Source organism: Anthonomus grandis, chromosome 11 (assembly GCF_022605725.1).
Source record: "Anthonomus grandis grandis chromosome 11, icAntGran1.3, whole genome shotgun sequence".
NCBI lineage: Eukaryota > Metazoa > Arthropoda > Insecta > Coleoptera > Curculionidae > Anthonomus > Anthonomus grandis.
Genome location: NC_065556.1, coordinates 12752462 through 12774190, shown reverse-complemented (window position 1 = coordinate 12774190; position 21729 = coordinate 12752462). Strand labels below are relative to the sequence as shown.

Here is a 21729-nt window from a genome sequence, read left to right as displayed (position 1 = left end):
AAAAATAACTAGTCAAATAAGTAATAAGTCGTAAAATATCGCATAAAAGAAGATTGTGTGTTCGACCAAGTTTTCAACGTAAAAATCAGTATAGCGGTAATAATGTCGAGAATTGAAAAAGGATGATATTAATATATCTACCGAAAATACAGATTTAACGAGGTTTTTGTTCTTCCAGACAATCACTTAACGCTTGGATTTGAATTTTATGACTGGAAATGACTTCTTAAATGTCACTCCACTTTTCAATAAAAAATCCATACTTATGTATTATGACAAAAACACAAATTAACAATAATTTAAGTTTATTCACAGACATTGTTAAAAATCATTATAAATATAAATAAAAATATACAGTTAACAAAAAAAAACCTATCATACATTCACATATCCAAACTTTTAAATTGCTTTAAAAATGTTCCAAGAGAGCGCAGAATTTACATAAACGCGCGGCATAAAATTATACTAAAACCCTAGTTGTCGTACAATAAATAAAGTCACAATATACAATAATAAAATAACTGGGATCAAAAATGTACATTTATAAAATATATTTTATTTTTAGAGATTCAATATTTAAAACTTTCGATTATATTTTTACAAATAAAACAAAAACTATACATTCACTAAAGTATACACACTTATCCATACAGCAAAATATAATAGAATTAAATAAAAACACAGTTAGGCCATACAAAGTAGCTGCAAAACAAATCCTAAATAAGTAAAAAAATGTATTTAAGTTATTTTAAATAAGCGTAATTATTTTAGTCGAGCCTAAAAATGATTAATTTTTATCATATTTTATATATTATATAGGCTATTTATAGTTCTGGCACATAATAAAATATAAGGCACAACAGATCGATTTCTAAAGGCACTGTCACATATAATTTAACAAATGTTCGTACGTCATACTACATTTTAATAAATAAATACTCAATAGGCTGAGTGAACTTTTGACGCGCCATCTAAATTTTGAAACTAGCAATTATTAATATCATTCATACTATTTCTATTCAAGGCACATTAAAATATCAAATATTCAATCGTTTGAACACAATTAACAAATATGACTAAATCTTTACTCGCTTCGTTTGTAAGTCTTTTTTAGTCGAGTTATTTTATTAGTACTTTATTTCATGATTAGTACTATTATCTTCTAAAATAAGTCGTTTTAAAATCAACTTCCTCGAAAATGTCAAGGCGTAGCAAAAATTGTTTACTAATTTTTTAATTATATTATCTAATCCCCGTGATATCCGTTTGTTCTTAGAGGCTGTCTTTCCGGGGCTGAAGATGGTCGCTTCCTCTTGAAGAATCCACACTGAAAAACAATTGATTAATAAAGGTAATACTTGGGATAAAATATATTTAAAAATGTATTTGATTAAATAAGAGATGCTTAATACAGTTAACTATTGTTCACTCTATTGAGAAATTTAACAATAGAAAATGTGATTAACTGTTGTATTTGGAGTTGTGGATTACAAGCTTACATGCTCATTAAGGACTCTCACTATCAACAGATAAATGGTTTGTAAAAAAAGCTCTCTTTAAGCAATTTTCCCTTAAGGCAGCTTAAAGAACTGATGCCTATTATATGATGGTGAGCCCTAGAAATCTCAGGACGTTCAACAGGTACTAGTAACAAAAGCTAAAAGCTCCCTGCATTAAAAGTTGCAGCTGCGCTTACCTGCCCGCGCATATGAAATATGCAGCATTTAGTGCGCCCATAAAAACAAAATAACTATAATACAACGTAACTTTGGGAAAGCAGGGTAACGTGTCTGCATAATACTAGGATACATGAGCGCGAAAGAGAAACAAACGTGAAAGAGAAACAGAGAGCGCGACAGAGTGAGTGATGGGGAAACGTTCGTGCGCCCCGAGTTTAGCCTTGGCTGTATACATAGCTCAGCATAGGCGTTGAACGTCCTGAGATTTCTAGAGTTTATGGAAACGATATTGGAAACGTTGAGAATATCAGCTGTTCTCCATCATTCCGGAATGACGTCCTTCTTCCGGAATCATGGTCAGTCGAATATACAAGGAGACATGTCGCAGGTGGGAGCAGTTATCAGTTCAGGGCAGTGCAGTTGGGAATATTGGCCCGATATTTAAAATCAGACATAAATAATGGTAAATAAATATTTCTAGTCATCGTGTTTAGTAGTGTAAGCGTGTAAATAAATTAGTTGACTTTTTAAATTCACACCTAACGAACGGTAATAATGGTACATTGGTGTCCGATGTGGCCTGTTAATTGGAGGTCCGTCAACTGGACATCGGTGAAAAATAAAAAAAAATAATGGATTAAAATAAATCAGACTATACTGGTTATGTGAAAACGTAGATCTAAGCTGAAAAGGAAGCTAAAGAAAAGGGAAATTGTATGGAAAAAGGAATGCATTACTTGAGGAGGGCGATGACCTTGACAACTTTGTTTTTGCTGATGCAAGCGATATTGGTTTAGGCCTGAAAGCTAAATTACTTGGAAATTCCGCCAACTTAGATGTGAAGTTGCAAGAAAATTGGAAGACTCTGTCACACTTACCAATTTAAAAAGTGCGCTAAAAGAGATTTCTGTTAGGTTAGAAAAAAGATATAATTAAAAGAAGAATTGGAGCAAGAACGAATTAAAAGTAGAAATTATGGAAAAATCTTCTTCACTGAAAAAGCAAATTCTCTCATTGGGGAGGAAAGGGATCCAGGAACAGAGCATCTTTAGGATTCAGGATCTATAGATCTAGATATAGGGCACAATGGAACTCTCTAATTTTGAAAGATGGACTCTTGCGGCGGAAATAAATAGTTGACCACGACGGCAAAGGGAAAACGAATTAAACCGTTGTACCTAAATGTCGGATTTCGGAGTTGATAGAGGAAATTTACGCTGGTGTGTCAGGAGGACATCTTGGATTCACTTTGAAAGCATTGTTATCGCCGACGTTTTAATAAAAGAATGGATCAAGACGACTGGAATCAAAAAAACGAGAACTACTGTACCCCTCGTAGTCAGATAGTAGGTGGAGCGCATTATAAGGACCATTAATTGGTATTTAGTCAAAGTGTAGTTGTCTTTAGCTCTCTAGCCACCAAAGAGACAGGGATAGGTCTCAGGAGAGTGTCCAACCTGAATAGTGATGGGAAGAGAGCTCCGTCTTCCAGGTGTTCTGAAGTTTGGTTGCCCACCAGGAACCGATGTTGCTCGGAAAGACTACGTCAGTGAGCTGCGTAAGAGAATGGATCTCATTCATAGTTAAGTGCGCATTTTTATTCAAGATGCTAGCGATCGAATGAAGGATGCATATGATTTTAATGCCAAAGACCAGAGCTAGAACAGTGACTTGGTATGGCTTTATGACCCTAAGATGAGGAAGAGCTTACCAGCAAGACTTCAAACATCTTGGGATTGGCCATACAAAGTTCTGAAACCCATCAAAGATGTTCTTTACAAAACACAAAGAAGTGGCCGAAAGAGTCGGTACGTGATCTGTGAAGTGCAGCAAGACCTATGTACTGCTTCAGCTGAGTATGATCTGGCATATTGTGTGGCTAAGGTTTTAGAAATGCCTGGCGCAATAGATGAGGCTTTCCTTTTGGAAAAATTCAAGAGCTGCATCGCTCTTACCCCAGAATCGCCCAAGCACTTGAGATGAAGAGACTGGCAGAAAGATTCTTTACCTGGTTACCAAAGAAGATTCACAGAGGCCAACCAACAAGGCTAACAATAAGGGCGTTTAGGATGCTTTGTGTTCTCTAATGGAGGAGTTGCCGGGGGTTTAAGAAACCTAGCAATACCTTAAGTCGCATGCGGACTTGATAACCTGGATGGGAAGTTAATTCGCAGCATATTAAAAGTAGTCTTCAGGCGTGAAAGTTTTGGTGTGCTGCTATACTACCAAACGTCGTTCTCTGGAGAAAAGCGTTGATTGTTATTTCTACAAGAGATTCAGTTGTAAAACGGGATGCCAATATCGAAATCCATTATCTTTGAAAGCATTTCGGGACGAGATAAGCTTAGGGAAGGGGCAATGCAACGATATTAGAAACGCCGGGTTTATCAGCTGTTCTCTATCATTTCGGAATGACATAAGTGGCACACTGCATGACGCCTCTGGAGATGCGTATCTTCCGGAATCATGGCCAGCCGAGTATAAAAGAAGCCGCGTCGCTGTTGGGAGAGAGTTGTCAGTCCAATGCAGTGCAATTCGGAATGCTGGCGTGATATTTAAAGCGGCGCGAGTAAAGCATCACATTGAAAAAACAACATTTTTTTTATCCTTGTAACGTGGAGAGGCGCAGAACAATAATTTATTGCTCAACAACAATGCTTTGCAATACATAACAACAGTGAACTCGCCAGTTAAATATTAATACGTTTTAACCACTCAACTAATTTGTCTAGAAATTGTGAAATTGGTGAAACCAAGAGTAGTTCTTATAACACAAACAAAAGTAAAACCAAATCTACCAATCAACGATTACAGTCAAGCTACATAATTTTGTGACTAAAAAGACCAAGAATACTAAGAGCCGATTAGCTTATTTAGTAGAAATCTCTAGACTAATATGTCTAACAAGGCTCAGAGATTTAGATTTGAAGCTGTGACAATTGATATAGAAAAAAATTCATAACATTTACTTGCGAAAACAATTATAGACAACGCAGTCGTGGTCAAGATTACTGGTATTTGCATAGTGGGGTAAGAAGATACAAATGAACTTGATTTGGCCCGTATTAATTGTCCCTAATCAGGTTTGAATATATTTATTCAATAGCGTTTGCAGTAAGTTATCTACTACCTTAATCTAAAACAATTTATTGTTTATATTAAATTTATTGTTTTAACTATAATTAGAGGTGTTTATCTAAGCCTATCTTTTCGCTTCACTATCTATTTCGTAGTTGTCCTATGCATACTCAGAGCTTCTGCCTTGCCAACATAGCCTATAGACATTGTTTTCTAATATTTCTCTAGTCAGGTGCGCTGTTATTGAATATTTGTTTTTAAAAGGTAATGCCCCTACGTAAATCAAAAACTAATTAGATGGATACAAGGATTTGGAAATTTTCAATTGCTCTTTTGATAAAGTTTAGGCATAATATTTTGTTTGCGCCAATTAATAATCATGGACCAAACTTGGATACATCATTATATGCCCGAAACAAAATACAGACGAAACAAAACAATATACACTCAAAACAGTGAACCGCACAGAAAGAATCGACTCCAAAAACATATGTCTTTTTTAGGTGGGAAAGTAATAGCGACTGTTTCTTGGAATAGTTTTGTAATTACAATCAATGATCTTGAAACAGGAGTATGCTACTCATCATTATTTGACAAGTTAAAGGCAGAAATAGCGAAAAAAACAGTTTTATTAGAACAGTTCTTTCCACACTTCATTATATTCAATTACGATTTGAACGACTTTACCATCACCATCTTTACTCACCAGATTTAGCTGCAAGAGACTTCTGCAATTATTCCCTAAGCTAAAAATTAAACTCGGAGGCAGATATTTTCTTGAAATGGAGAAACTGTCTTGTTCATAAACACCTATTTTGTAGAGAAAAATGCCAAATACTATTTGAATGGGTTAAAGAGCATTGTTACGAGAAGAGTGTAAGCTTTTTGTATCTCTTCGCAGATAGAGTAATTAAATTACCTTTTATTCCACTAGCCATTATATGACTTATGTAACCAATTTAAGTTGAAATTAAATAAAAAAGTTTTTTGAATCCTATTTCAAATATAGATTATGTTGCATTAAAACCACTTTAAAAAATTAGATGATTAGAATATTTAGTACAAAATAATTAACACGTTACCTTATATAATAACAAAATAACTAGCAACAGAATAAGTGTCCCCGCTATCGCCGACAGCAATATAATCCATAATGGAACTACGGGGGGTGGTAATTCTTGCTCTCCTGCGGGGATATCCGTAAAGATCTCATGAGTATGTAGAGCTTGATCTTTTGGCTTTCCTATATATGGTAGCTTTGATATCCTTGCTACCATCATTGAAGATAATTTCACAGGTTGAGTTGTGCTTAACTAAAACAATAATTACAAAATAATATTTTCCTTTTACGCAAGCTTATGGGGCTTACATGTCTTACAGCTCGCACATTTAATCTGGACCTCATAGCAATTGAAATAAACTCATCCTTTTTTAAAGTACCCACGACACATTTCACAATGTAACACTTTGTAGCGGTACATTTTAAAATGTCATCAATATTTCTATCCAGCTCCAAAACTTGCCTCTTCCCTCTTGATCTGCTTAGGTCCGGTCTATCTGTAGGTACATTATCTCTTTGGGCGAAATGACGATCAGCAGGTTGTGCAGATGGATCTTCCCACCAATTTCTTTCGTAATCTGAATTATAGTCATCTTGATTTGTTATACCTTCTTCGAGGGTGCCAGAGAAATGTGTACCTTGAGTATGTTCTCGAGTACCGCCCCATTGATGGCCAGAGGCTCCTAAATAGAATTCGCATTAAAACGGAATTTTACTCGTTTAAAGATTGCTTACCGTTTGCACCTCCCCTGCCAAGAGCATCACCCAAATCAATAGTCTCAGTTTTGAAACCATTACCAGAAGCAGCAGCTTGACCAAAACTCAACTGACCGCCAAAATTACCTTCACGTTCAAAGGTATCTAGAGGGATGGTCGCCTCACTCTCAGCAGTCCAAGTTTTGTTAAATATTATTTGGCCATCTTGACCCTTATGTGATGCTAATTGAGTTTCATCATGATAAACACCTTGTGCATCGAAGTAACCTGTTCTCTTACGACCTTGAATGAAAGAATCTCCAGCCTAAAAAAGATCATCATAAAGGTTTTATTATAATCCATGACTATAAGACTTACATGTTGCCCGCCAGAGCCTGCACTTTCACCTATTTGTTGAGACCACTGTCTTCTTCTCTCTTCGTCAAGCCTAATTCTTTCTTCGTATTCATATTGTCTGCGCCTTTCTGCTTCTATGCGAGTTCGTTCTTCCTCTTGCTGTTTTCTTTGTTCCTGTTCTCGGCGCCTGATTTCCTCTTCTCTTAACTGTTGCTGCCTTCTATATTCATATTCTGTGGGTCTCGTCTGCTGCTGCCTCCTAAGTTCTTCTTCTTTTCTTTGGCGCTCCGCTGCTTGTTTTCTTGCAATTTCTTCTGCAATTCTAGCAGCCTCCCTTTGTCTCCATTCCGCTTCATATCTTCGCCTCTCTTCTTCCTCTTTTTTACGACGTTCTTCCTCTCGGCTTTTGATTAATTCTTGTTGCCTGATTCTCTCTTCATATTGAAGCCTTTGTTCGTATCTCCGTCTGGTTTCTTCGACATCAACACTTGAAGCTGTTGAACTATAATATTTGTAAGAAAGCAAGTTTACATGAATTGCCTGTATTTACCTGCTTATGACTTTTTCTTCATGTGATTTAGTGCTGCTGACGCCTCCTTCTCTTATACCTCCGCCTACTGTATAACTATGCTCTTCGTGGAACTTGTTTTCTTGGGCATAACCACTTTGACCACTACTGAAATGTTGCACTGCTCCACTTGATTCTTGTGTACCAACTGAAATTAAATTAAGATCAGAATGAAAGTTACTGCTGCAAGAGTAATTCTTCATGTAGGAAGTAATTAATTTGAGGCACAGAAAAAAAACACAAAACACTGTGTTGATGTTTCAGTTTTAAAATGCAATACATTCAAAAGTTGCATCTTGATTCACCTATTAAATATACGACCTATTAAATAAAGACAACCGTTGGAATACTAATCTAATTTATATTTTTCTTACCATTAGTTTTTTGATGAACCTTGTCTTCAGTTTGCACAGTTGCTGTTCCAAATCTGCCAGAAATCGATAAGTTTTCTTCACCTGTGGTACTGGCACTCCCTGAAGAAGTATAGAATATCTTTGGTTTAGTTCTTTCTGTATAAATATTTGAAATTTAGAAATATTCGTAGCCTATACAAATTTTAAATTACAAGTCATTACCTTGATTATCAACATTGCTACTGCTTAATACTTGATCCCCGTTGTTATCATCAGTAGAGTAAATAGTATTTATTATTTTTCCAGATGCATCTTTGATGGTAGTGACGTTTGTCCACCTTATAACTTCCTTCCCATTAACAATAGATTTGTGCCATTCAGATTTAGTATAGACTTGTTGGCCAGCTTTGCCTATATGACCTGAAAAATGTGAAATATTAGAATTTAAATTATATATAAATCAAGAACTTACCACTGCTATCTTGACCATAATTTGTAGCCCATCCAGAGCCTTGTGCAGAGCTTGTAGCCGATGCATTATGTCTTTCTTCGTATACAGTAGAGGAATCTCCTGAAGAAATTTTAACTTCTTCATCCAGTTTTGTGTTTTGAATGGTTGCACTGCTACCACCAATGGTACCTGTTATAGATTTAAAATGGTTAAAATAGTGTTTTTAGAAAAAGCTATTTTCTTTACCGGGTACATATCCAGATTCCACCTTAACCCCTCCATACCTTGTTCCAACATCGTGACTTGAAGAGTCAATTTGAAGTCTCTCCCAAATTGGTTTGGGATTATAGTCCACCTAAGTAATTTTTTTAATTGCTATATTAAATTCAATTATTTAAACTTACTTGGTAGCCTCTGTAATTTGCTGGTACAGACATTTCACATTTAACTCCTTCGGGAACATGAGGATTGTCCAGAAGATACAGCAGATCATCACCTATTTTAAAATGCATTGAATTACAATTTAGTCGATAAAATTATAATTGGTAAGTACCTGCTAAAGTTTGCCAGGGCCATAAGAAATACATCTCAGCCTCATATATTGTTGCAGGTCCTCTATTTCTCAAGGTATACAAATGGGTAACTTGTGGTCCAATTTCTACCTCCTTGGTTATATTTTCAGATGAATATTGGGTCAAATTACTTATGTGAACTTCTTGAGGGATAGAACGGCTAAAGATAAAAACGCGGTAAGATCTAATTAGTAGAGTACAAAATAAAGTGTCTTTTACCCGTCCACATACAAAGCAGAATCTACCCAAATATCGACAGTAATATGACTATGGTTGTCTTCAATAGTCTCGTTTCTTTCTGGATTAGTACTGTTAACGATAAAATCAAACTCGTAGGTAGGAGCTATGCCTTGTTTATGATAAGGTACAAAAATCATCCTAAATGAGGCCTAAAAGTGTTATAAATATAATATATTTAAAAAAATATGTAGCAAATATAAAGATATTACAATTTTTCGAGCAGGCAAAGGATTTCCAATATCACAACTGATTGTCCTATTTTCTCCAGTACTGCATAAGATTCCAATAGCTTGCATGTCCTCTTTCACTTCAGTTTTTTTATAGTAAACTCCTTCCGGGTAAGTCATATCCAGGGTAGTTTCGAAAGAGTCTTCACCAAAGTTTGAAACGATAATGTCGAATTCTAGGTTAGTATTAGAATCCAATAAGTATTTTTGCACATTCCTAAAAAAATAGTATAGAAAATACTCTCATATAATGCTAAAGTCTTTCTTACTTAGTAATGTTAATATGTAAGTCAGGTATACAGACATTATCATGTCCGCAATCGTTTTGGATATTAATAGAATCTTTTCTAGAAGGAGGAAGGTTTAAGTCTAGGACTGGCTTAAGCTGAGATCCAGGATTCCTGACTCTGCCATAATATGAGTCTTCGACTTCTTCTTGAATCATAAAGTATTTTACTTCTGCTTCTAGTGGTGTAAGTTTGTCTCGAATATCATTCTGAAAATATAGTTTAAGTCATTATGATCTAAATTATTATTATTATTTAAATTTCTAACCTTTATATTAATTTGTTCGGTTTGGCAAGTGTCAGGACTATCTTTGTATAAGATAATGGTGTCATTGAGGGTATTGCCATTTTTTCTTAAAAATGACATCCTCGGAATACTTAGCTTTTTTGTATCCAAAATATACTGCACCTTTAATCCTATAAAAATTATAATTTAAAACAAATAGTCAAAATCATCAAGACATCTGATGTCCCTGGTACTTACGAATTTGTGCTGGAATTCCTTTTCCACTATATTTAATACAGAAGTCGATGGTAGTACAGCTGACTTTCTGCCCGTTGGGTAAGGTGCAAGTCTTCTTTTTAATGTCGATTTGTTTGTTTTCTATATTAAATCGTACGCCAGCTTCTACCCGTACTACCGGTCGAGCCCTATAAAACACCATTGTTAAGATTATTTGTCATTTGTCAAACTAATTAGAGTAACATATTTAGAGTTGAAATGTAATATTATAAAAAATATCAGTGAATCAGACAGTATATTATTAAATACTTGAAGTGAGCGCATGACCTCTGACGCTTTCAGACCGTCAGATGAAATTCTTATAAGATATTGTAACAATAGTGTCGCTATGGACATTGGTAATACGTTTTCCAATTGGTGAATTCCGAATTATTTTATTAACATATGACTGTAAGACTTAATAAGACTTAGTAAGAAAAATTCAAGAGATGTCAAGTTCTGTGGGCGAATGGGTCAATCGATTGGAGGAACTGTCTCAGTTCTTAATCCATCTATTTGGTAACACGTAATGTCTAATTCTATATAAATAAGTGTCGAACAAGTAGAGTATTGTTCTCTTGAAAAAACCTAATAAGTGAAGCCATCCAAGTAACATTTTGTAGTCACCTAAGTTGAGATTACTCTTATTTTCACTAGTTGCAACGTTATTTTCAGTGCAAAATTTAGTTGCTTTTGCAACGACGTTTATTTTCGACCAAACTTCGGCGTATTGCACCTGTATCGCAACTGATATTGGTGTTTTTACAACGTCTTTTTTTACTATAGATGGTAGCAGTAGTAATTTACTCTTAAAACAACGACGTGCAAACGTGTACAATTTTTTGAATCAAAAACCCAGTAATAACAACGTTACCTCATGACCAACATTACCACTAACTTGTTATGACTCATGTTAAGAGTTTTAGGAAGAAGATGAAAAACAAAGGTAGCGAGAATAAGAGAAAGAAAAAAAGATTCAATTCAACATAACCTATCTAATCTATATTTTTATTTTTATCATTCATTTTTTGCTTGGAATTATTGGGATTTATTATTTTCGTTTTGCTTTAAAAAAGGAAGAGATATAAAGACTAACTATGCTGCAACTTACTACAAACGCAAAAAAAACTTGTAATGGAAGCAGAAATGCCTACAACTAGCTTACCCGAAGGCATTTTAACATTCCAGTATAGGATTTGACACACAGGCGAATTTAATTGGTCGATTTGAGTTCGTTTCGCCAATAAATGCGAAGTGCCAAAATTAGGGTCAGAATGTTGGACGGTGGTAAAACACAAGTCGGATTGTTGCAATGTGGTTGGCGCGGTTTTTCTAGGCTGACTACGTGTCAACAATCCGTTAATGCGTTCTCCGTTCGTGCAGTATTACAGTGCAATATTAGTTCGTTACAATTCGTGCAATATTGGAGTGTAATAATTAATTAATTATGGAGAGACTAATAAAAGTTACCGAAAATTTGTATAGGGACAACATGAAAAATGAAAAAGATGTTGTCGAATGGTTAAATGAATATGAGGAACAGACATTTTCGTCATAGCGTTATAAGTCCAGTATTAAAAATGTTAAAAAATTTGTATACAGGTCTATCTAAATATTTCTTAGCTAAAACTTCCCATTAATTTATGTAATAGGTTAATAATTGGTATAAGCGGTATACTATCGTTTACAAGGTTTCTTGGTAGTAAACGCATTTTATGAAGACCTTTTAACATGAATTGTTTTAAGTACAATGAATTAGAGGGTAGCGTTTTATTCTGATTGAAGGAACCATTTTTTATTTATGATTAGAAAAACGTCGTATCAAAAATATGTTAGCACTTAGTTCGATGTTAAAACAATAACTAATTGTTATTATTCAATTTTTTTGATTTTTTAAAATTTTTCTGTGGATATGATTCGAATAATGACGTGTCAGTAAGGGGTTAATACCTGGTCCGATGTTAGAAAAGTTCATAAAATATGATATAATAATGCACTACTATATTTATTTTATATTATTATACAGGGTGTATCACTCATGACTACAAATATTTTAAGTGGTGAAACTACATCAAAATTTAAGCAAAAAAGTCAAATAACTTTTTTTTCATTCGCCACGGTTTTTTTTTTAAATAACATTAAAAAATGTTGTTTCTTTTTCTGTCTAACCATAGTAATTGAATTTTTTTTGAAAAATTATGTTCAATTGATTACTTTTTCGATATTAATATGAATAAATGAAAAATTTTCAATAAATCTTTAAATAGTGACTCGCAAAGATTTTAATTTTAAATCCATTTAGAAAAAAAGACCGTGGCGAATTTAGAAAAAAGTTATTTGACTTTTTTGCTTAAAATTTGATGTATTTTCACCCCTTAAAATATTTGTAGTCACGAATGATACACCCTGTATATTTACTATACATAGTTACTACATTGATTAGTAATTTTAATTTGAAATTTTGCAAACCATAGTCCACTTAAAATTTAATGTGCTGTTCTGTGTTTAAATAATTATTTTTATTGTATCCAGTAAATAATTTTGTAGATATTACACGATCTAACGATATATCTTACATAAAATACAATTGCCATCTATGATTATTTAAAACGGTAATTAATTTGCCGACTTACTTAAAATATAAACTGGAGGCCAATTGAAAGTACACAACTTCTTTAATAATATTTCTCAGTAAATAATAATTAACTTTCAGAAAAGCTTTTATTTGCCATCACAGTGGCTATAGGAGGATTAAGATGGAAAACAATAAAAGAGGAAAATCAAAAAATACAGGATGTCAAGCGCAACTAATCATCACAATAAAGTTGTCCACCAAGAATACGAAGAAAAAAGACTCTTATTTAAAGGTAATTAAGTACAAGGTGGTACAATCTGCGTCTGTGGGATATAGGGTGATTATATAAGACAGAGAAAAAACTTAAGGTTACTGGCTCTATAAATAACAATTTTTTCCTTTTTGGTAAAGGGAATCCGAGAGATGCTCCAGATTCCTAATCGGAAAGTTTTCAGAGGCACCCTGTACCTCAGAAACTCGAGGTTCTATGAAAATTCTACTAAAACTTTGCTAACAAAAACTCTTTTTTCTTAATCAATAATCGTGAAAATTTAATTTAAAATATCTATTTTTCTTTTTAACGGAGAACAGAGTTATGTATTTTAAAATATCCTATTTTTTTCTCTGTAGGACGGATATGCAGCGGTTATTGAGTTTAAAGGAGAACATAACCATACTCTAATGACTGCAGAGCCAGCTTCTTTTTTTCGTCCCAGAGATGACGTTAGATCACGTTTTGAATCATATTTTAGTGATGGGTTGGGCTTGACTGAATCTATCAATTTTCACGAGTCAAAATTAGAATTAGAACTTGGAATAGATAGTGATGAGCTTGCTAATGCGAGAATAAATCCAAAGTATTGCACTGTGCAGCATTGGTTTAATGAATGGCGAACAAGAAATTTGGCGCCGCGTTTTATAGTAGGTCGTACAGAGGTATGTTTAAGATACAAGGTTTTGATTACTGATACAAGGTTTTCCCGATTTACTATTTTCCAATTTTTAATTTTTTTAGAAATAAAATTGAAAGAAAAGCGAGATCTATACATTAAGAAGGGCATCATACTTGAATATCAAGAGGATCCCTATTGCATATTAATCGTAACAAAACTTATGCAAAGAGCTCACCAGTTAGATTTTGCAAAAGACATAGTGTTTGTTGATAGCACAGTTTCTTGTCATGCAAGTGGTCATTCAGTGACATTTATTTTAACTCCTTGTGCGATAGGAGCTGTGCCTCTTACTATTTTTATAACAAAAGGACAGACAGAAGAAGACTATAAAGCTGGATTTACAATATTAAAATCTAGTTTACCATTTACCTTTAATGGTCAGGGTTATCCAAAAATATTTGTTACGTATGACAGTGACGCCGAAAGGAGTGCAATTAAACATGTTTTTCCTTTTTTTAAAACATTCTTATGCCGATTTCATATTCTTCAAGCAGTGTGGCGTTGGTTATTTGAAAAAAAAACACAATATAGACGCAAATAGTCGCCGGACTCTCTACAATGAATTTAGAGATATTTTAAACTCAGAAGATATGCAGAGAGCAACTTATTTTTTTAATATCGCTAAGGAGGAGATTCTGCAAATAGCTATCAAACTAGCTTATCTGCAAATGGGTTGGACGGAAATGATGACATTAATATTAATTCAAAAATAGAAGTGTTTAGAAGATATCCACAATGGATCTCTTACGCGGAAAAATACTGGGACAGAAAAGAAGATTGGTGCATGGCCTTTCGTGATTTATCTACAACTTCTGTGAAGTATCCGGTTGTTTAAAGATGTTGTTTTGTCGCGTAATAGGGCATACAATGCAATAGCCCTAATCGACTTTATCGCTACATGCTTGGAAGAATATTACCAAAACAGGATAAGAAACTTTCTTCATTCAAGAAATGCAACTCCACGACTGTTGGTAAAAAACCTAATAAAAAGAGCCTCTGGAATTAATAAAAATGATATTGAATGCATCAGCCCAAAAATGTACAACGTTCCTAGCATGATTAATAAGGGCGAATTTCATTATGTTGACGGAAATATTGGATCTTGTACTTGCTCCAGTGGAAAATTTGGTCGATTTTGCAAGAATCAAGGAATAATTTATTTTTATTTTGAAGAAGCAATATTAAATGCTCCTCCAGTAAGCTTGTGATCGCGATATTCTATGGCCAAATTGGCGTTCGGAGAAAATGTTCAACCAATATCATTTTACGAGCCTCTAGTGGTTCCAGAAATTGAAAATACTAAAAGAATTCGAAATACTGAAATCAGCTTGGATGTCAATAATATTTCTGCCAATAATATTATTTCAGTGTCACCAAAAAATAATAACCCAAGTGGTTGCAGACAAGATTCTGAAGGAACTTGGGAAGAAATACTGACCTTAATGAAACAACATCACAATACTTTTGACACAACACATTTAACCAAAGAAGGATTTCTTAGAAGATTGAAATGTATTAAAACAAAAACATCATGGGAATCATTGTTGAATACTGCTGGTAGTTCAATACCGATCCGCCACAGAACGAACTTAAGTATTAAAGTACAACCTACTGCCATTAGTCGATGAAAAGTAGGATCTACTAGAGGTTGTAAAAGGCTTTCAGTAGGCAGGCCACCAAAGGGAGAACATGTAAGGTCTAAAAAACGAAAACGTAATTTGGCAACTAACGTGGCGCAAAATCAGGCAAATGCCAAGTCCCATGGATCAGGACACTAACACAGTTTTTTTTAAGTAAGTTATTTAAAACATCTGTGTCTCAAAAAAAATTGGAGATTTAAAAATAAAAAATATATAAAAAGAGATTTAAAGTGTGTAAAAAAACTAAAATACCTATATCTTATATGAAATCAAAATGTTCTAAATGGCTTAGACTATCACCTTTTTTCGGATTTGCATCATGTTACCAAACACTCTGTATATCCTTCAGATTCAATTCAAGAATATTTATGTATAAGTCTTATAGTTCAATTTTCAATTCATGAAAAGCCTAGTCATTTCATATAACGTCAGCATATACCTTGCATAAAGAAAAAACATTGTTATGCTATCTGCCAAAAACTATGACAAACCACCTTAACTGTTCTTATTAAAATATAGATATTAAATAATTATTTGTTCTTAATAAGAACAGCTACGGTAGTTTAGATAAGCTGTTTATTTTAACATTTGTATATGCAAAAAGTAATGCGCAACATTCTGACCTGCATTTGAGCACCGTTCAACATTCTGCCATGGTCTTCAGCACTACTTTGTGATTAGTTGATTATTTGAAATGGATCAATCAAATTCGCCTAAGTGTCAAATCCTATACCGGAAGGTTTAAATGCTACCCGAAGTTGTATGGATTATGTAGAATCAATGGAAGTGGCGGGAGATAACAGTGAAAAGGTTTGTATTAAATTTTACATATTTAAAGCTTAAAATACTGGGTTTACTTTTTGTAAATGGTTTCCTTCATGGTTCCTATATCCTACCTTATAGCCTTTCTTTACACAAGAGACTAACCAGTTTGAAAACAATGGTAAATTTTAGAAAGTTTTATTTTTTATAACATTTATATAGCAGTAGCAGCAGCAATGAGAACTCCGAATCTAATGTTATCATTACGTTCTGAGTTTAAATTTTTCGAAGAGCTTATGCATTTTTTTGTAAGAGTTAAAGTTTTTGTTTATTAAAGTTTGTAAAAAAAACGTGCTGCATACGCGCAACAAACTGCAAAAAATAATTGAAATATTAAAATTTTAGGTTAGATCCTTCCTCTTGCTTCAGGCCAACCAGGGACAACGATCAATAAAAAAAATATTACTATTTTTATTTAATTTAATTTATTTAATAATAATACTTATTATTATTTTTTTGAAATCCGCTATAAATTCAGGGCGCGCGTGTTATTTGAGGCTAAAGTAACATCTTTTCACAGTAAACTATGTTCCGTTTATAAATTAAATGCTCGTAAATCTTTCAAAACGGGTATTTTACCCATATAATTCACTATATAAAACTACATACAAAACAAATATTAATAAATACTGTTTAAAGGATGGATTAAAAAGGTTGTATTTTCGGAGTAGCTGCCAACTGGAGTTATCTGTTAGTTTATTATTAAAAAAGTAATTAATTTTTCTATCGTTATGGTGACCATCCGTCCAAAAATCAGTAATTCTAATAACGTTGCAAACGAGTTTAGAAAGTTAACGGGTAGTCACTGCTAAAGGTTGAAACAGCTAAAAAAATCTCTTTTAAATTGGTGTAAAACGGGGTTGTCTCTACAGTTAAGACAACGAAACAATGCAACGTTGCGTTGCAATTTGCAACGTTTTCGCGTCGAAAAATTGCTAATTGGGCATTCAAATTAACTTAAAGAATAGAACCTTAATATAAAATGGTAAAACTGCTTTGTGCCATAATCTCATAAAACTCTAATCACCTATAATGATTATCTGCTGTTAATTCGTAAGTATGAAAACGGTTGATCATACAATATTTTATGTGTCAATTAAGACTTTGCTGAGATTAATTACCATTCCAGCTACGACTTGCAAGTACAAGTAAAACCTCAGAAAATTTTGAGTGTTCCAGATTCCATCCTCCATTTTTAACAGTATGATAAATCTTATTGGTTAATGCAGAAAATTGACAAGCCGACCAGTTTAAGCAATGCGAGTTAAAATTTAATTACTGGAAAGTATGTTTTTTCAACATACTTAACAAGAATTAAAAAAGACATAAAGTATTTGAAAGCAAATCGGCGGCAAACAGACTTATTTCTTTTGCTTCTATATTATACAGTATCCCGATAAACCTATCCTTTTATCATTTAGCACTACATGCTAACTTTCTTTCTTTGCGAATTTCATCAAATCCTAATGCTTAGATTTAACTATTATGGCAGTTTATAACAGATTATGAATTACAAATATATACCAAACAAAGACAATCTAACTCAGTAACTAACTAAACAATCAGTTCACTAAGACAGAACAGAAGTTCATTGAAATAAGAGAGTGATTACTTCTGTCTCATATCTAACAATATTACAAAAAAATTTCAATATCATAAATGCACTAAAACTTATATTGGTAAAGATTCTTACCTAAAGAAAAATGCTGTATTGGATAAATAAGCTCCGACTGCCATATCAGGATACTCGTTTCCATCCATATCCATGCCTCCAGTTATGGAAAAACCGAAGGTGTTAATAGGGAGTCCGCTTCTGGTGTGCATGTCCTCAGCGTAAATAACTTGGCCATATTTTTCGAGAACGCCTTTAGATGATCCATAGAATATGTAAACTGCTCCACGGTTAAATTCGCCATCGTAGGGAGCACCAACAGCAAAGTCTTTAGAACAAAAAGATAATATGTTACATTAGAAGGTTTTTTTAAGAGATAAACTTTTAACATAATTATTACAAATTCTTATATTTGAAAATAGAAATGAAATTTGAAAATTTAATGGTAGACAAAGTAAACGCTTTAACAGCAGAGATATTATTAATAAAGTCCAATTAAATTTTAAAATACCAAACTTAAGGAATATAATAGAGAATATTCTTGGATTAACTTAGAGGAATATTTTAATTAACATTCGTATTTTCTCACACTCTGTGCCTCTGAAGCTTCTCACATTTATAATATCATTGTTGTGACGTTTTTCTCAGAATACGTTTTTATCAGAATATGGTCAATTTGATTCTTAGTGTGTTAGGCATCTACATGTATTTGGGAATGCCTTTTCGCGAAAAGTATGTGCTTGCAGTTATCATGTTGTTGTCTGCTGCAAAACTTATAGAACGGTTACCGTTGTTGTTGGATATTGCTTCTTAGTCTATTTTCACGTTTACATCCCTTTGCATAATTCTGACATTCTTCGATGGTAGCTGCTAATATACATTTACTACTTCGTCGTAGAAGTCATCCTTGATTGTCTGTCGCTTCCTCTGTGGGCACATAAATGTTTACCATAGTAATGGTTTTTCGGGATACTTCTAATTCTGATTACTCATATTCTGTCATAGATAGGCCTAAATCCACAGACAGCATTTTTTGTTTTTTTATTAAGAGCGAAAATTAATTTATATTCGTATTCTGTAAAGTTCTCTGTAGTATACTCTTAGATCATTACATCGATCATACCAGCTTAATAAGTCTACAGATACGAAGACTTCAAAACCAAGCCTTTCAGGGAGTGAGCTTATAAAGTCAATGTACATAAACTACAACACGCTAAAGTTAAGCAATATATTTGACGCTCTGAACAGTCAGAAATATCAAAAATATTTAAACATATGCAAGAAACACACTAGGGCCACTATCCCATCTAAAAAAAAAAAACATGATTCGACGAAGAATGCGAACAACAAATCAAAATAAAACACAATATAGAGATAAGTATCTGACTGATCCTCAATTTCAGATGGAATATGAGCAAACTAAAAAGAGAGTTAATAAATTTATTAAGGGGAAAGAGATACAAAAAAGAAAAAAATGATGATATACCGCAACACTATCGTTAGGGGATACTAAGAAACTTCTATGAAGAAGTAATGCAAACACGGAGAGATTATGAAAGACAAAAATGGAAACGAATTCACAAAAAGAGAAAAAATAGCAAAGCGATAAAAACAATATTTTGAAAAGCTGTTGAATATGGAGGAGCTAGATAACCAATTGGAGGGAGCAAGGGATAATAAAAATACAATAGGAAAAAGTAATTTTTCCCTTCCAATGAAACCAATACAATTAGTAGTGATGAAACCAATACAATTAGTAGTATCAATACCAATTGATAAGAGAGGCCCAAAAAAGATTTGTCAAAAATACAGAGGTATCTCACTAGTCTGTGGCATATAAAATACTCTTTAACATCCTGCTAAATAAACTGACTTCTTTTGCGGAAAGGTTTATTAGGGAATAAATAAGGTTATTAATCCGACGAAGATGTCCATCCTAGAATCCAAGGCCCGAGTTTAAGTTAAGAGACATAAGAAGTCTTCAATATTCAAAGTGGGCGGCGATAGGGTGACGCGCTTCCACCATTACTTTTTAACGTTTCTCTAAAATATATAAGCAAGGCCTCTTTTTGCTTATAAAGATGAGGGTGTAAAAATGTGTAAGAAATTCAAGGCGTTAGCATACGTAAAATTAGATCAAAGAAATACAGTGTCGAATACATAGTGACAACAGAGCTGCCCTGAGCAATTTGACTATTAGAGAACAAGAAAGGCTACTTTCCTTCGAGAATAAAGTCTTATGGAAAATATGTAGAGCCGTAAAAAATCTAGTGGCAAGCCAGTGGGAGGAAACACACGTGTGGTGAAGTAAGTGAACTGATTGAACAGCCATAGATCACTAGCACAATAAGATCCAGAAGGCTTGCATGGGCAGTTCACGTACTTAGAGCGGAGAATAGGGATATTGGGACCGTTTATAGAGGCACACAAAGATAATATAGAGAGAGACGCCAATATGATAGAAATATGAAAAACATACAAAGTATTGTTTGGCCACGTTAAGTAAGTAAGTAATTTTAATTATCATGATTACATCTTTTGTTTGGCTTAACATGTACCTGATATATATTTTCTGCCTTTAATACTCAAAGACAGAAACCAGAATAAAACTTTTTTATTTATGGAACCATGGATCGTAGTGAATTCATATGAAGTGCTTGAAAATAATTGTTATTATTAGTCCTCGTTAAATCTATTAGTATTTTAACTAAAAAGACTAAATTAGTATTACTATACTGTAAATTTTTAATCCAAATTATATTTTTCTTTCTGTAGGAAGTGTCATTCGCTACAAGAAATTTAATTCAGTGTATACACAATGGTCAACCAGGTCATTATAGTTCTTAAAATACTTTAGTGGTAACATATGGAGATTGCTATATTGGTTGAGGTAGGCTTCACTTTTGGCCTACTCAAACCTTGTACTTCCTGAACCTCCGGGATTAGTTTCTCTGAGGACGACTAAAGGGTCTAGTTTCTACTATATTAGTGACAGGTTTATGACAGAAAATATTAGTTGAATGTAATTAATTTAAAAAACTGGTCTTTTAAAGGGTAGTTTGAGTTGATAAGGAGAAAATTGTATTTGTGCATTAAATCTGGAGGAACAGTTTTTGAAGGCTTATTCTTCTTATTCTTTTTTTGATGCCATCTTCTACCGGAAGTTAACGATTATTCTAGCTATCTGTACTTCTGAGACTGCTGCGCGAAATAAGGCTCTGGTACTTCTTTCATACCACTCTCTCAAGTTCTTAACCCATGATGCTCGTCTTCGTCCCAGTGTTTGTCCATATTCTATCAGTCCAGGAAATCCTGAGTATGCGATGAGGCTAAAGCCATAGTTCAAAACGGTCTCCATCCCTTTAGTCCATCAAGCAAGATGGGAAATACACAGCAATTAACTAGACGTAGTCCTAAACTTTAGATCCAGTTGCCACGTAAGAAGCTGTTTCAATTTGATTAATGCATTTCTGACTTTTTAATGCGAAGGCGTATTTCCGGTCCTATGTCCCATTTACTATTCAGGTAACATCCGAGGTATCATCATAATGATCAATTCTTTCTATTATTTCTTGGCCAACTTGAGACAGTTGTACATTTCCAATATTTTGCTTGCTGACAATCATAAATTATTTTTTACAGACTAAGAAAGTTTAAATGTAATTTTTAATATACACATTGTTATCTTGAACATTTTTTTCTTCTTGTTTCGTCAAAACAATGATTACCAGCATTAAATTATTAAAGAATAAAATATCGCAGGATTGTCGTGTGAATAAACATAAAATAAACGTGTGAATAAAGAAATGATATTTGTTAGTGGAGAGAAAAAGTAAAATATAAAAAGAAAATAGTACAGTAGTACACTGTAGCATCCCACTCGCATCTACAACACCTATTGCGCATGATATAGTAAGTGAAAGTCTAATATACACTCCTATAATATACACTACTTCTTGGTTATAAAATACTAAGAGCTTGTTAGAAACTTGAAGGTGGTTAAGCTGAGAATGGCTGTTTTGATACTAATAGATCTATATAGTAAAAGTAAAAATTT

At 33.5% G+C, this 21729-nt stretch overlaps 1 protein-coding gene across 3 annotated transcripts in view; it reads right to left on the bottom strand.

Moving 5' to 3' along the window:
• Positions 1 to 432: 432 nt before the first annotated feature.
• The window catches only part of LOC126741883 (integrin alpha-PS2), a 264327-nt gene continuing 243030 nt past the window's right edge, over positions 433 to 21729 (bottom strand). For 2 of the 3 annotated variants that reach the window (XM_050448342.1, XM_050448344.1), the window contains 18 exons: positions 17754 to 18000; positions 10053 to 10219; positions 9837 to 9985; positions 9551 to 9777; positions 9264 to 9498; positions 9034 to 9203; positions 8796 to 8974; positions 8647 to 8738; positions 8489 to 8597; positions 8264 to 8431; positions 8014 to 8211; positions 7813 to 7947; positions 7421 to 7586; positions 6892 to 7372; positions 6553 to 6838; positions 6127 to 6500; positions 5840 to 6070; positions 434 to 1327 (listed from right to left, as the gene is read on the bottom strand). In XM_050448342.1, the coding sequence (XP_050304299.1) occupies positions 1247 to 1327; positions 5840 to 6070; positions 6127 to 6500; positions 6553 to 6838; positions 6892 to 7372; positions 7421 to 7586; positions 7813 to 7947; positions 8014 to 8211; positions 8264 to 8431; positions 8489 to 8597; positions 8647 to 8738; positions 8796 to 8974; positions 9034 to 9203; positions 9264 to 9498; positions 9551 to 9777; positions 9837 to 9985; positions 10053 to 10219; positions 17754 to 18000 (3695 nt within the window). In that variant the 3' untranslated portion in view covers positions 434 to 1246. Of the gene's footprint in view, positions 1328 to 5839; positions 6071 to 6126; positions 6501 to 6552; positions 6839 to 6891; positions 7373 to 7420; positions 7587 to 7812; positions 7948 to 8013; positions 8212 to 8263; positions 8432 to 8488; positions 8598 to 8646; positions 8739 to 8795; positions 8975 to 9033; positions 9204 to 9263; positions 9499 to 9550; positions 9778 to 9836; positions 9986 to 10052; positions 10220 to 17753; positions 18001 to 21729 lie in introns of all 3 variants that reach the window. The other variant, XM_050448343.1, reaches the window with a different exon arrangement.